Source organism: Lissotriton vulgaris, chromosome 4_1 (assembly GCF_964263255.1).
Source record: "Lissotriton vulgaris chromosome 4_1, aLisVul1.2, whole genome shotgun sequence".
Classification (NCBI taxonomy): Eukaryota; Metazoa; Chordata; class Amphibia; order Caudata; family Salamandridae; genus Lissotriton; species Lissotriton vulgaris.
Window position 1 is genome coordinate 1210775470 of NC_141691.1, and position 12806 is coordinate 1210788275.

The 12806-nt window shown below is 47.6% G+C and overlaps 1 protein-coding gene across 2 annotated transcripts in view; it reads right to left on the reverse strand.

Moving 5' to 3' along the window:
- The window catches only part of LOC147723053 (uncharacterized), a 193899-nt gene that overhangs the window by 102013 nt on the left and 79080 nt on the right, over positions 1-12806 (reverse strand). For both annotated transcript variants that reach the window (XM_086965424.1, XM_086965425.1), the window contains one exon: positions 2205-2226. In XM_086965424.1, coding sequence (XP_086821550.1) covers positions 2205-2226 — 22 coding nt within the window. The remainder of the gene's footprint in view (positions 1-2204; positions 2227-12806) is intronic.

A 12806-nucleotide genomic window follows, 5' to 3' on the forward strand; every position in this document is an offset into this window, starting at 1 on the left:
CCAAACTTCGCCTCCAGATTCCCACAACACCTATCCAAAGAAAATGCCTTAAGGATAAACTGGTAAGGGATATTTGCTTACACTTTTCTGCCTGTCCCTTAATTTCTATTTGGGAAACTCAGACATCACTCCTGGTTTCGTAGGAACACTCCAGTACTTTTTCAATGGAGAAAACTAGTTGTAAACTGATCAAAACTGCTTGTAATTACTTTCAGATTACTGGTCTAGTTTGGCATGAAACACTCATAACAGTTTACACAACACAACATTTGTAAGCTGGTTAACCCTTGGGCAAGCAATAGTTTAATTTTAGTGTAGTACAAGACAGTTCAACACTTAGAAGAACTTTCAGAGAAAAACCACCATTCAGACCTATGTGAAAAACAAATTGTTACAGTACAGGTGGGTAAAACAGTTTTGGAAATGGAGTTTTGGGGGTTAGAACCAAGGTTCAGGTTAAGACTCAAAGGTCAACACCCGCAGCACTACAGCGGCTGGGTGCAGAGTGCAAATGGGGCACTGTGGTTGGGGACGGCTCACAGGCAGGCCACTGTCTCAGAAGCCAATCTCCTAGGGTTAAGTTCAGGGCAAAGGGGGTCCCAGGTTATAACCAAGTACACACCATCAGCAGCGCAAGGGCAGAATGGTGCAGGGTGCCTAGTAGGTGTCAGGATCCCAATGAGTTTCAATGGAGGACGTTGGTCATGAAGAAGTATTGGAAACTGGAGCCAGAAGATTGGACAAAGGGAACCAACGACTTGAGGGTGAAGAGTTACTGGACACAGTCGGTCGGGCACCTCAGGTCACAGGAGATGCGGATGCAGGGTGTCCTTTCGTGTAGGTTCTTCTTGTCGGTTCTGGTTGGGGGGGATCCTTCGGAGTGAGGCTGCAGGTGTCTAGACGAAAATCGAATCACAGGTCAGGATCGCTGGAGGGGGGAGCGGGGGTGGTGTTTGAACACCACACTGGGAACTGGGGTATTGGACCACTAATTTGGGTATTTGGTGCAGTGGCGAGGATGGATCTGGAGACTGACTTGGGATGGTGTTGGACAAATCCGGTGTCCATGGAAGATATTAGTTCTTTGGGAAGGTATGGCAGGTCTCCGGGGATCTCTCAGGCTGCAAGACGAGTCTTGTTCAGCTCACACTGGTTCAGAACAGGAGACAGGCCAGTAGGGATGTGGCCAAAGCATTTGCAGTCGTCCTCTTCTGCAGCACCGCTCTTCGGACCACCTTCTTCTAGGTCAAGTCAAATCTGAAGAGGCCAGGTTCAGGGGTGCCCCTAAATACTAGATTTAAGGGTGTTACAGGGGTGTGCAGGTTGGGTCCAATGGGTCCCTTCCCTGGGATCTCCACACCCCGTAGTATGGCATCCTCCAGTGGGAGGGGGTCATAAAAGTCTCTTCCAGATTTAAGGGATGTCCCCATCTACAGGATGGCTGGGGCTGAGATGTGTGCTTCACCTCCCCTCCCCACTTGAGGGGTGGGGTTGGCAAAAGTTTGTAACACCTCCCTTCCTGGCTAGATTCTCCCGCTGGTTCTCACGCCCAAAATGGGGGTCAGAACCAGTGGAAGCCAGGTGCTGATAGAAGTAAAAGACTGGGGGTAGCTAACAAAGGCGGCAGGCCTTTGAAGTTCCCTCTTCGAGGACCCTGCCCATCCTCTAGGAGGAGGAATGACATGCATCCAGGATGTGCTTTGTTCCCGGACCCAAAGAGCAGAGGGCCCTCTACCCAGGGGTCCAGAAACCTGTCTGGAGTGGCCAATGACTAGGAGCCAGTCAGGAACCACACCAGAGGTGTTTTTTTTTTCTTTTTCCGAGGGACATCTCTAGATATAGGTTTTTCATGAAATCCAACAATGGCATCAGTGTGGGTTTAATGTCCTTGGTAGTTTGATAAAAAAATTCGAGACTTAAGGCTGCAGTCATAAGGATGCCTGGTGAGAGGTTTTGTTTACAATGGGGTTCCTTTCATTCAAAGAAATAAAATCTAACATCTTTTTGAGATGTTAATTTCCGGTCTACCGCATAGATATTGCAAAGCAGCTAGAGAGGGAAGAGATCAGTAGGCAAGAGTAAAGTAAAAGTACAGGCCAAAATAAATCCGCAATGTGCATCCTGACAAATACAGATTTTAGGCAACAGCAATTTATGTGAGAACTGTTCTGAAGAGACATCTGCAATATGAATAGATTACTTACATCTGAAACTGGATTGTCCGACCTGCAACAGAAAATTCATGTATTACATATGGCAAAAAGAAAAAATACGCAAAATTGAACAAATTAGGCCAAGTAGACAAAGGCTAATCTGGAGAAATTTCTTCAGGGGACAATATAAGCAGGACCCTATGGGCAAAAGGTTCAATGAGCCATATTTTCACCTCGGGTAAAAAATGCAGACAAAGTAGTGTAACAGCCGATTTGTAGAATTCCAGAATATATTCAGTGATTTGCCCCCATCTGCATCAGCTTCTAGCAACAATTGCAGACAACCTTAAAAACCCATGAGTTTAGTTTTTGACATGGTCACTCCCACTTTGTGCCTGGCATTTGATGAGATTTCGACTAGAAGTACACTAGGTCCCTGCTAATCAGGTCCCCCAGTCCCAGGTCTCTTTCCCAGAACTGTACAATTATTTCCTCAAATTGAGAATACCTTTAGCACTCTGTAAGTCACTAATAAATGGTATCCTTGGTACCTAGGGCATGGCGTACTAAAGAAGAGTTTCTCAGGGCAGCAGCACAAATTGTGTCACCCTAAGGGACCCTCACCAAAACACATGCAAGACTGCCACTGCAGGCTTTGAGTTTTGGTGCAGAAAAAGGTGAAAACACAACAGGGCACACATCCCTGTGTGCCATGCTCCCTAAAACTGCATGTAGTACTTGTAAGTCAACCCAAGAGTAGGCCTTACAGCCCTAAGGCAAGATGCTGAATATTACATGTGAGGGAATATCTGCTTGAACAGATATGCCCCAGTGCTGGTCAGTTCAACTATTGCCAGTGAGCCATTTTAAAACGTGCCCGACACTTGCAAAAACGAGTTAATCAGCTACATGATGACTTCACTGAAGGTAGGGATGATTGTTATCAAACATCTTGTATTAATAAACCCGAACTAATTCCAGTGTTACTACCAGAGACGTGTCTGAGACTCCCCCTCCCACCCCAAGGGTGAGAGTCTTTGCTCTCAGGAGCTCAGAAACAAAGCCGGAACGGGAAGAGGGTGATAACTTTCTCTCCCTCTCTCACCCCCCCCACCCCACAAGATGACCTGCTGATTAGCATTCTAAGGCAGGGGACGTTTAAAGATGCTACCATCTTTATAATGAAGAGTCTGGCTCGCCTTATAGGAGAGGAAGTCAACCCCTTTGGCACCTGGACAGGCGTGACAATTAGCTATTCAGGTAGGCGTGCCACCCCATGCTAGTACCACCCATAAAGTGGCCTAATCTGAGGTGCCCACTGGTAATAATTGGAGACAGTTACAATTGTATGCAAAAGCATTACACGAACAGCAAGAAGGAGACTCACAATTATTTGATATAAGTGCTTAGAGCATCATGTATTCAAAAAGGTATTTAAGGAGAGGACAGTTGTATCAGCACTGTACAAAGAAAACAAACCCAATTGGACTTGGTGCAAAGTATGTGAAGGTGACATACGTGTAGCGACGCAAGTGACAATTAGAACCAGCTAGGACAGCGCGTGAGGTGCAAATAGTGCAATTATATACAGTGAATTGGAGAGGCGAGTGGCTCATAACTATACACTTTTAATATATCTTGAGACATTTCTTTTGAGCCAATACGGATCCTGCGCCATTTAATGAGCTGGGGAGTCGACGAAGCGCAACTAGTGTTCAGGGACATCAATCGGCGTCGGCGCCGATTGATGTCCCTGAACCCTAGTTACGCTTATCCCAGTACAGAGTTTCCAACTCGGGCACTCAGATCCCGTTCCAGGCTATCCCATCCTCCATTGGATTCCTTTCCTACGTACTGGACAGTGCTGCTCCTACCAAAACAAATCCGTCCTGAGGATGATCCTATCCAGGATCGAAACGTCATCGACTCCCCAGCTCATTAAATGGCGCAGGAACCGTATTGGCTCGAAAGAAATCTAAAGATATATGAAAAGTGTATAATTATATGAGCCACTCGCCTCTCCAATTCACTGTATATAATTGCACTATTTGCACCTCACGCGCCGTCCTAGCTGGTTGTAATTGTCACTTGCGTCGCTACACGTATGTCACCTTCACATACTTTGCACCAAGTCCAATTGGGTTGTTTTCCTTTGTACAGTGCTCTCTCCTTAAATACCTTTTTGAATACATGGAGGCGTCCGCGGTGGAATGACTCGTTTGATTCTTTCCAGAAAAGCTTTAATGGCAGGCACCTTGAAAAGTGAGAGGTGCTGTCTGTTTTGGAGACAAGCAGCCATTGCGGATAAATGTATACGAATGGAAGCATAGGCCAGATTACATTTGTACAGATACAAGAGATAACAAATGATGTTTTGAATAGATGCATCCAGCGGGTTAATGTTGTGGTCTGCACAATAAATGACAAACCGCTGCCATTTCGCCACACAGCATGCTCTTGTGGTGGGCTTCCTTGCCTCCCGGATGATGTCCATACAGTCAGGAGGTAAGTTGAGGTAGCCAAACTCTACAGTACATGAGCTCCCCATCCCTGGAAAGAAGCGTCCGTCAGGATGATCTGTGGCACAGGCTCCTGGAACGGTCGTCCCTTGCAAAGGTTTTGTGGATTCCACCAATGCAATGAGTTGTATGCCCGACCGCTCACCAACACTAGGTCTTTCAACTGTCCGTGAGCCTGAGTCCACTGACGTGCTAAGCACTCCTGAAGCGGACGCATATGTAGTCTCGCGTGCGGGACTATGGATATGCAGGAGGCCATCATGCCTATCAACTGCATGAACACTTGTGCTGGAAGCGAGTGTTGGTCTGAATTTTTGTATCAGCGATTGAATGCTGCTGACCCTCACTGAATTCAGCTGTGCTGTGGCTGCCAGAGTGTTTATTGTCGCACCCAGATACTGCCGTATGTGGGCGGGTTGCAGGTGGGACTTTGGGTAATTCAGTGAGAATCCCAGATCGTGAAGGTGAACGGTGTGGGCGGCACACTGCTGGGCCGACTTTGCCTGGATGAGCCAGTCGTCCAGATAAGGGTAGACGTGAATGTTTTGTCTCCTTAGGTGTGCTGTCACCGTCGCCAGGCACTTTGTAAACACCCTGGGTGCCGTGGTGACCCCAAAGGGCAGAACCTTGAACTGGTAATGTTGGTTGTGGATGGTGAACCGTAGGTATTTTTTGTGAGACGGGTGTAGCGGAATATGAAAATACGTATTCTTCAGATCTAAGGTTGCGAGAAAATCCCCTTGACTGAGCAACGGTAGGACTTGCTCCAGGGTCAGCATGTGAAAGTGCTCCGATAGGATGTACTGATTGAGGGGTCTGAGGTCCAGTATGGGTCTGAGGGACCCGTCCTCCTTTGGTATTAAGAAGTACAGGGAGTATGATTGAGGGGTCTGAGGTCCAGTATGGGTCTGAGGGACCCGTCCTCCTTTGGTATTAAGAAGTACAGGGAGTAAACCCCTGTGCCTCTTTCTTGCACAGGCACGAGCTCGATTGCCCCTTTTTGCAGCATGACGAGGACCTCCTGCTGCAATAAGTGCAAGTGCTCAGCAGACATAGGACGGTGTCTTGGGGGGTATGTTGGGTTGAGTGGATGTCAACTCCAGACAATAACCGTACTGTATAAGCTGTGTGACCCACCTGTCTGTGGTGATGGACTTCCAGACTGGCAGGAACCGTTGGAGTCTCCCCCGACCGGTGTTGCGTGGTTGGGGGTCAGTGACAAGGCGTCACTGTTAGTGGCGGAGGATCTGGAGTTGTTGTTTCCACAACCTCTGCCTTTGGCGCGGTTTCCACGATATCCACCTCGATTTTGTCTGGTGTATGTGGTCTGCGTGTTGCCTTTATAGTACTGTGTGGTTTGGGAGAGCTGGCCTCTGGAAACACCTCCAGTGCTTGAGCTACGAAAAGAACCACCCCTGTACTACTGGGACTGCAGAGCCCAATAGACTTAGCAGTTTCAGTGTCCTTTTTGATCTTCTCCAAGGTGGTGTCCACCTCTGGGCCAAATAGATGATCGGGGTTAACCATCTAATTAAGAATGGTGGTCTGTATCTCCGGCTTAAATCCTGAGATTCTGAGCCAGGCATGTCGTCTCAGCATGACACTAGTGTTTATAGCTCTGGCCGCGGTGTCAGCAGAGTCCAGTGCACATTTAATAGAAGCGCTGGATATCCGCTTACCCTCTTGGATGAGCATCTCAGCTGCCTCTTTGTATTCGTCTGGCAGGTGCTGCAACAGGGTCTCCAGTGTGTCATAGTGTGCCCTGTCATACCTTGCTAGAAGTGCTTGTGTATTTGAAATGCGCCAGATATTGGCCGTTTGAGCTGCAACCCTTTTCCCTGATGCCTCAAACACCTTAGATTCTTTATCTGGGGGAGGAGCATCACCAGTCGTTTGTGAGTTAGCCCTCTTCCGGGCATTAGAAACAACAAGAGAGTCCAGAGGCAACTGTCCCTTGATGTAAGTAGGGTCACTAGGTGCCGGCTTATACTTCTCAATTCTAGGGTTTATCACCCTGGCTCTCGTAGGCTCTTTAAAGTTCTCCCCAGCATGCTTTAAGACACCCTTCAACATAGGCAGAGTCTTGACAGTCCTCTCTGAGACGGAAAAGGTGTCAAAAAGAAAGTCCACTTCAATGGGGTCAGCATGGAGCTGGACGGCGTGCTTTTTAGCTGCCCTTTCAATGAGGGCATTAAACGCTGCTGAATCCTCTGTAGGCGACGTTTTCAGGAGCATACATTTGAGTGTCTGGGGTAGAGTGAGATTCACCTGGGTCAGCACCAGCTGCCCAGGGTTCATTGGTATCATCTGGCTCAGTGTAGACAGGATAGCTGTATTCATCATCATCACCTTCCCCAGCGTCCACATCGGAATAGGTGGGTGAGACATCATGGCCATGTGGAGAAATTGGTTCCACAAGAACAGGAGTGGAAGTGGAATCCTTTTTCTTCAGTGGAATTTTATAGGACTCCATTGGCTGTTCCGGGGCAATTTTCCGCTTATGAAGGGAAAGTCTGCCTGTTTCGGCATCGATAAAATGTTCTTGTTGTTCTTCCAACGAAGATTGTCGATGCTTTAAGGCCGGGACCACCGTTGTAGACTTCGGCACCGAGGACACCTTCTCGGGCACGTTGGCGACCATCCTAGGGGCGAAAGCCTTTGGCGCCGGTTTTAGCGGCAACGTGAAAAAAATGGGCATCAACGCTTTTTGTGGTTTATCGACAGGCTTCGAAGGTGGAGGATCTTTTGGCCAGACATTTGAGGCCTTGTCTTTGATGCGCTTCAGGGAGTCTGCCACTTGCTTGGAGAAAGCGGCGGACGGTTGCGTCGAGTCGACGGAATCCTTCGAGGCACCACTAGGTGTGGACTCGTGGGTTGGGCCACTCTTGGCCTGGTCTTGTTGACGCGGAGTCTCGAGGACCTTCGGATCACCGAGCCCTCTGTTGGTGTCGACCGTCTTCGGCGCCGATGTGCTCGGTTAGACTGCCTTGACTTTAGTCTTCGGCGTGCCAGACAGTCTCAACGCCCTTGGGCTGTTTCTTCGGATCGACAACGCCCTTCTGCTTCGTCGGTGCCGATAGGTCCGAGGGCTTTGATCCGACCAAAGCAATATGCACTTTTGGTTTCGAGGGGGGCCCCAGTGCTTTCACTTGCGTAGAGACCGGTGTCTTCACTTTCGGTTTCGAAGGGTGCGGCTCAATAGCAATGTCCGTGGCTGAGCCTGAAGGCGGGGCCGTAGAACCCACTGGAAGATCTTGGGTAAGGCCTAGTGGCGATCCCTCGACCTGAGCCTTTTGAAGCGTTTCGGCCCCAACGTCAGTTTGCGTTAGCTCTTCGCTCGAGCTATCTTCCATGGCCCCAAAGACCCCATAGTCGTCTCCTACCTCGTCAAGGACTTCTTCCGCTTCGAGCATTTCAACGTCCGCGTTGTAGTCGACCTCCGACATGGGATTCGACAGGTTCTCACTAACTTCCCGGTCAGCTCCCTCATCATCCCCGGCATCGAATATGTTCACAGGTACCAGTGCAGTCTGCTGGGCCTCCTGGCGCGCAGCGCGACGATGCATAAGAGTCTTCTTGGATCGAAATCTTGAACAAGCCATGCAGCTGGCTTTATCATGAACCTGCGACAGACACTTGTTGCACACCTGGTGGACGTCGATGTGGGGATACTTGGAGTTGCACACAGGACATCTCTTGAATTGACTCCGGTCCATGATGCTCTGTCGATAAGGTCTGTGGCGTCGACTGGGCCTTCAGCGTCGAAAGCACGCGGCTCTCTGGAATCCGGCTCTGAACTGAGCTGGACGAATCGGGCACCGAACGCAAGACTATAACGACGAAAAAACTAAAGGCCTTCTGGCCTTAAGAAAGTTTTATATCGATTCCGACTAGAGTGAACCAATATACATCCGAACCCAATGGCGGAAAAAAACAATCTGAGGATGGAGTCGATGCCCATGCGCACTGTAGTCCAGGGGAGGAGCCACCTATCTCGTGATACTTCCAAGACTCTTCCAGGACAACAATTTGCGATCATCTGGACCCAACACTAGGCGGCGATCTATGCACAGATATGAATTCAGCAGCCCACATGCCTCGAAAACTGCCTTTAAGACCTCCAGGAGCCCCCTGCTCCCATCACGCACCACAGGTGACCGTTAGGTCAGTTCTTTTTGTACGGCAAACTAACATGTAATAACCACGATATCAGATGCAATTAACACATTAAAATACTGTTGATGCTCATCCGGGGAGGTGGGAGGGTTGCTTATGACTGATGAGTATACCCCTGGAAGAGCAATCTGATTACAGGTAAGTAACTTAATCTTCTCTTCCAACGATACTCATCAATAGTCATAAGCACTGAATAGAGTAGCAAGCCCATACCACCTCTTCGCAAATGAGCAGTCACAACAATTTTCAACATAGCAACTAACAAGTAATTATCCAAACAGATTTTTGAGTGAGGCCCGCCTGTGTTTCAGAGCCCAGACAGTAATGGCGTGTAAAAGTATGCACTGAGTGCCATGTGGCTGCTTTACAAATCTCTGCCATAGGAATGTTTCTAAGAAGAGCTGTGTTGAAGCCTTGCCCCTGGTGGAATGGGCCTTAGGCTTGCCAGGAAGTACTCCATTGGCCAATTGATAGGAAAAGGATATACAAGACACTATCCACCTAGAGATAGATCTCTTCGAAGCGGCAGAACCAGTATTTATGGATCCATAGTTTTTAAACAGACGGTCTGTTTTCCTCAAGCTTTTTGTTTTGGCCGAGTAAAATTTCAAAACCCTCTTAAGATCCAATGAGTGGAGGAAACTTTCCGGAGGGTTTGAAGGATTCGGAAAGAAAGTGGGGTGAGTGATTGTCTGGTAAATACAGAAGTACAAAACTACTTAAGGTAGAAAACTCGGATGTGTTCTTAAAAAAATTCTGTTTGCATGGAAAGCAGTATAGGGCTCTTTACAGAATAATGCTTGGATTTCACTTACTCTGTGAGCAGAGGTGATAGCCACTAAAAAAGCAGCTTTCCATGTCAAGTGTTGTAAAGAAGCTCTATGAATAGGCTCAAAATGAGCATTCATCAGCTTTGCTAATACAACGTTGAGCTCCCAAGGTGGCGAAGGAGCTCTAACTGGAGGGTACACCTTTTTTAATCCCTCGAGAAAATCCTTGACCACAGGGATCTTGAAGGAAATTGGATTAGGTGATTTTCTATACACTGTAATAGTTGCAAGATGCACCTTAATAGAGGAAAATTTCAAACCAGATTTGGCCAAATACAGTAAATATGGTAAAAGCACCTGTTCTTGACACCGGACGGGATCATGTCCATTGTTCGTGCACCTTCAGTAAAACCTCTTCCACTTAAAAGCATAGGATTGTCTTGTGGAAGGCCTCTTAGCCTCTTTAAGAATGTTCATACATGATAGATTGGGGTGGAATACCTTCCCTTAGATTCTTGGATAGTAGATCTGGCAGGCATGGTAGCCTCCTGTGGGGGACTTCTGATAGCTGAAGGAGATCCGGGTTCCACCACTGATGAGGCCATTCCAGAGTTATCAAAATCATCCTGGAATTGGTCTTGTAAAACTTGATGATCACTGTGGTAATCAACAGTTGGTGAAACGGTATACAGTAATCTTGGATACCAATTTATCAAAAGGGTATTGCCCCGAGATACCGGTTGGGGAAACCTGGATGCGAAGGTGGGGCATTTTGCTTTTAAATCGTCCGCAAACAGGTCGATGTCTGGCGTTCCCCATTCTCGGAAGATGCTTTGAATGACTTACTCGTTGAGAAACCAGTTGTGCACTTAGACGTATTCTCTGCTCAGGGCATCTGCTTGGACGTGGAGTCTCCGGAAGATGCATTGCCAGAATGTTCAAGTCTCTTGCAAGAAGCCACTGCCAGAGGCTTTGTGATTCTAGAGGAAGAGGCCTTGATCGGGTACCTCCCTGTTTAAGTAATGCATGGTGGTCGTGTTGTCTGTTTGAATCAGATGGTACTGAGATTGAAGTGACTGGTATAATAATTTGAGAGCAAGATTTTGATATGGTAAGTTTGTTCAGTTTCCGACCACAGGCCTTGAACTTTAAGAACCCCCATGTGAGCACCCCACCCCTGGAGTGAAGCATCTGTGACTATTGTTTGTGTAAGAGGGTCTAAGTGACTGGGAACTCGTTTCATGAGATTGGATCTCTTCATCCACCATATGCTTAGAGAGTATCAGCCGATCCTCCCAGCGCCCCGAAACCTGCACCCATTGGTCTTCCAGGGATAGCTACAACGGACGCATGCTCAGCCTGGTATTTGGTGCGATGAAGATGCATGATGCCATCGATCCCAGCAGTGATGACACCTGCCTGACTGTGGGATATTGTGTGAGAAGGTTGCGGCATTTCTCCTGAATTGAGGACAACCTCTCCTCCGAAGGACACACGCTTGCTTCTGCAGTATCCAGTAAGGCACCCAGATAGTGGATCTTCTGAGATGGATTGAAGATTGATTTCTTGTAGTTGACATGAAGGCCCAACCTGTTTAGCAACTGTTGACAGTACAAGAGATGACTCTGAAGCAGAACAGGTAACAAGCTCTTCAGAAGCCAGTCGTGCAGATAGGGGTATATGAATATCCTTTGCTTGCAAAGAAAAGCTGCCATTACCTGCCATGCACTGGGAAAACATTCGGGGGCTGATTTGAGCCCAAATGGGAGAACTTTGAATTGAAAATGTTGGGCAGACACTTGGAATCATAGAAATTTGCGATGTTTTATGGACACTGGAATATGAAAGTATGCGTCCTATAGGTCTATTGCACACATCCAATCTCCCTGATGAAGCTGGGGGAATATTTGATGTAAGGCCAACATTTGAAATTTCTCTTTGCGAATGTACTTGTTCAGCAGTTTTAAGTAGAGTATTGGTCTGTATTCTCTGGTATGACATCTTTTCTGAACCAGAAAATAGCGTGACAAAATCCCTTGTTTTCGGCGTAACTCCTAGGCATGCTTTTGTAGGAGCACTTTTACTTCTGCTTGCAATAAGTAGTGTCTTTGAAGAGGCTTTTGCTGTGGAGGAACGGATGGTGGTGGGGGATTTGAACCTGAGCAGGTAGCCATTCTGCACAATATTCAAAAACCACATTGTTGACTTCTTCCACTCCTCCAGGTGTAAAATAACATTTCCTCACACCAGAGTGGTCAACGGGCATGGAGGAAGCCAGCCAGCCCTCATTGTTTTGCTGATGGTTTAGGAACGTTCGGTTGCTGTTTCTCCCAGGTCATCTTTGTTGGTAATTGGTCCCGGATTGACCTTGACCCTTATAGTGTGTGTTCCAATGAGGGGTTTGAACCCTCTGTTGAGAGGAGCACCTATCATAAGGACGGAACCTACGCCTAAACTCTGTCCTCTTCTCTAAGCCAACAGCTTTCAGTGTGTCCAAAATTCTCTTCATCTTGGAAATGTCGTCGTCCGTATGTGCACCGAACAGAGGATCCGTTGAATGGGAGGTTTGTGATCCTTCTTTGTGCATCAGGTCTTAGCCCCGTAAGACGAAGCCATGCCGATCTCCTTGAGCAGATGCCATGAGAGTATCGATGTGCTGCCAAGTCAGATGCATCTGCAGCTGCACTTATAACCTGGTTAGCTACCAGTCCGCCTTCTTGTAATATTTCTTGGAAGTCCTGTTGATCTTCCTTCAGAAGTCGGCTTGAAAATCTTCAGCAGTTATCGCAATCCCTTATTCCTCAAACGGAGCTTCATTCACTCGCGCTCGGTTTGAGGAATAAGGGATCGCGATAACTGCTGAAGAAAATAGAAGCGAGTAGCGAGAAGAACACGCATTAACCAAGTTTCAGAGGGACGATTACCGGTTGGTGGCGTCCGGCTTGGATACAACCATGGTTGCGTAATTAGAACAAACCAAAAGAAAAATACGTGGGGCTCTACAAAGTGAAAGACGAAATAAGTGGGACACGCTCGCTAGCTGTCAGAAACACAACTTTAATTCCAAGTAGAGACCCTAGCAGAGAATTCCAAAGTGAAAGGACTAATTCCATCAAACAAGAGAACAGAGGGAGAGAAAATAACCCCTCAAGAGAATCAGGAAGCCCTGATGAGAATCCAGATATCCA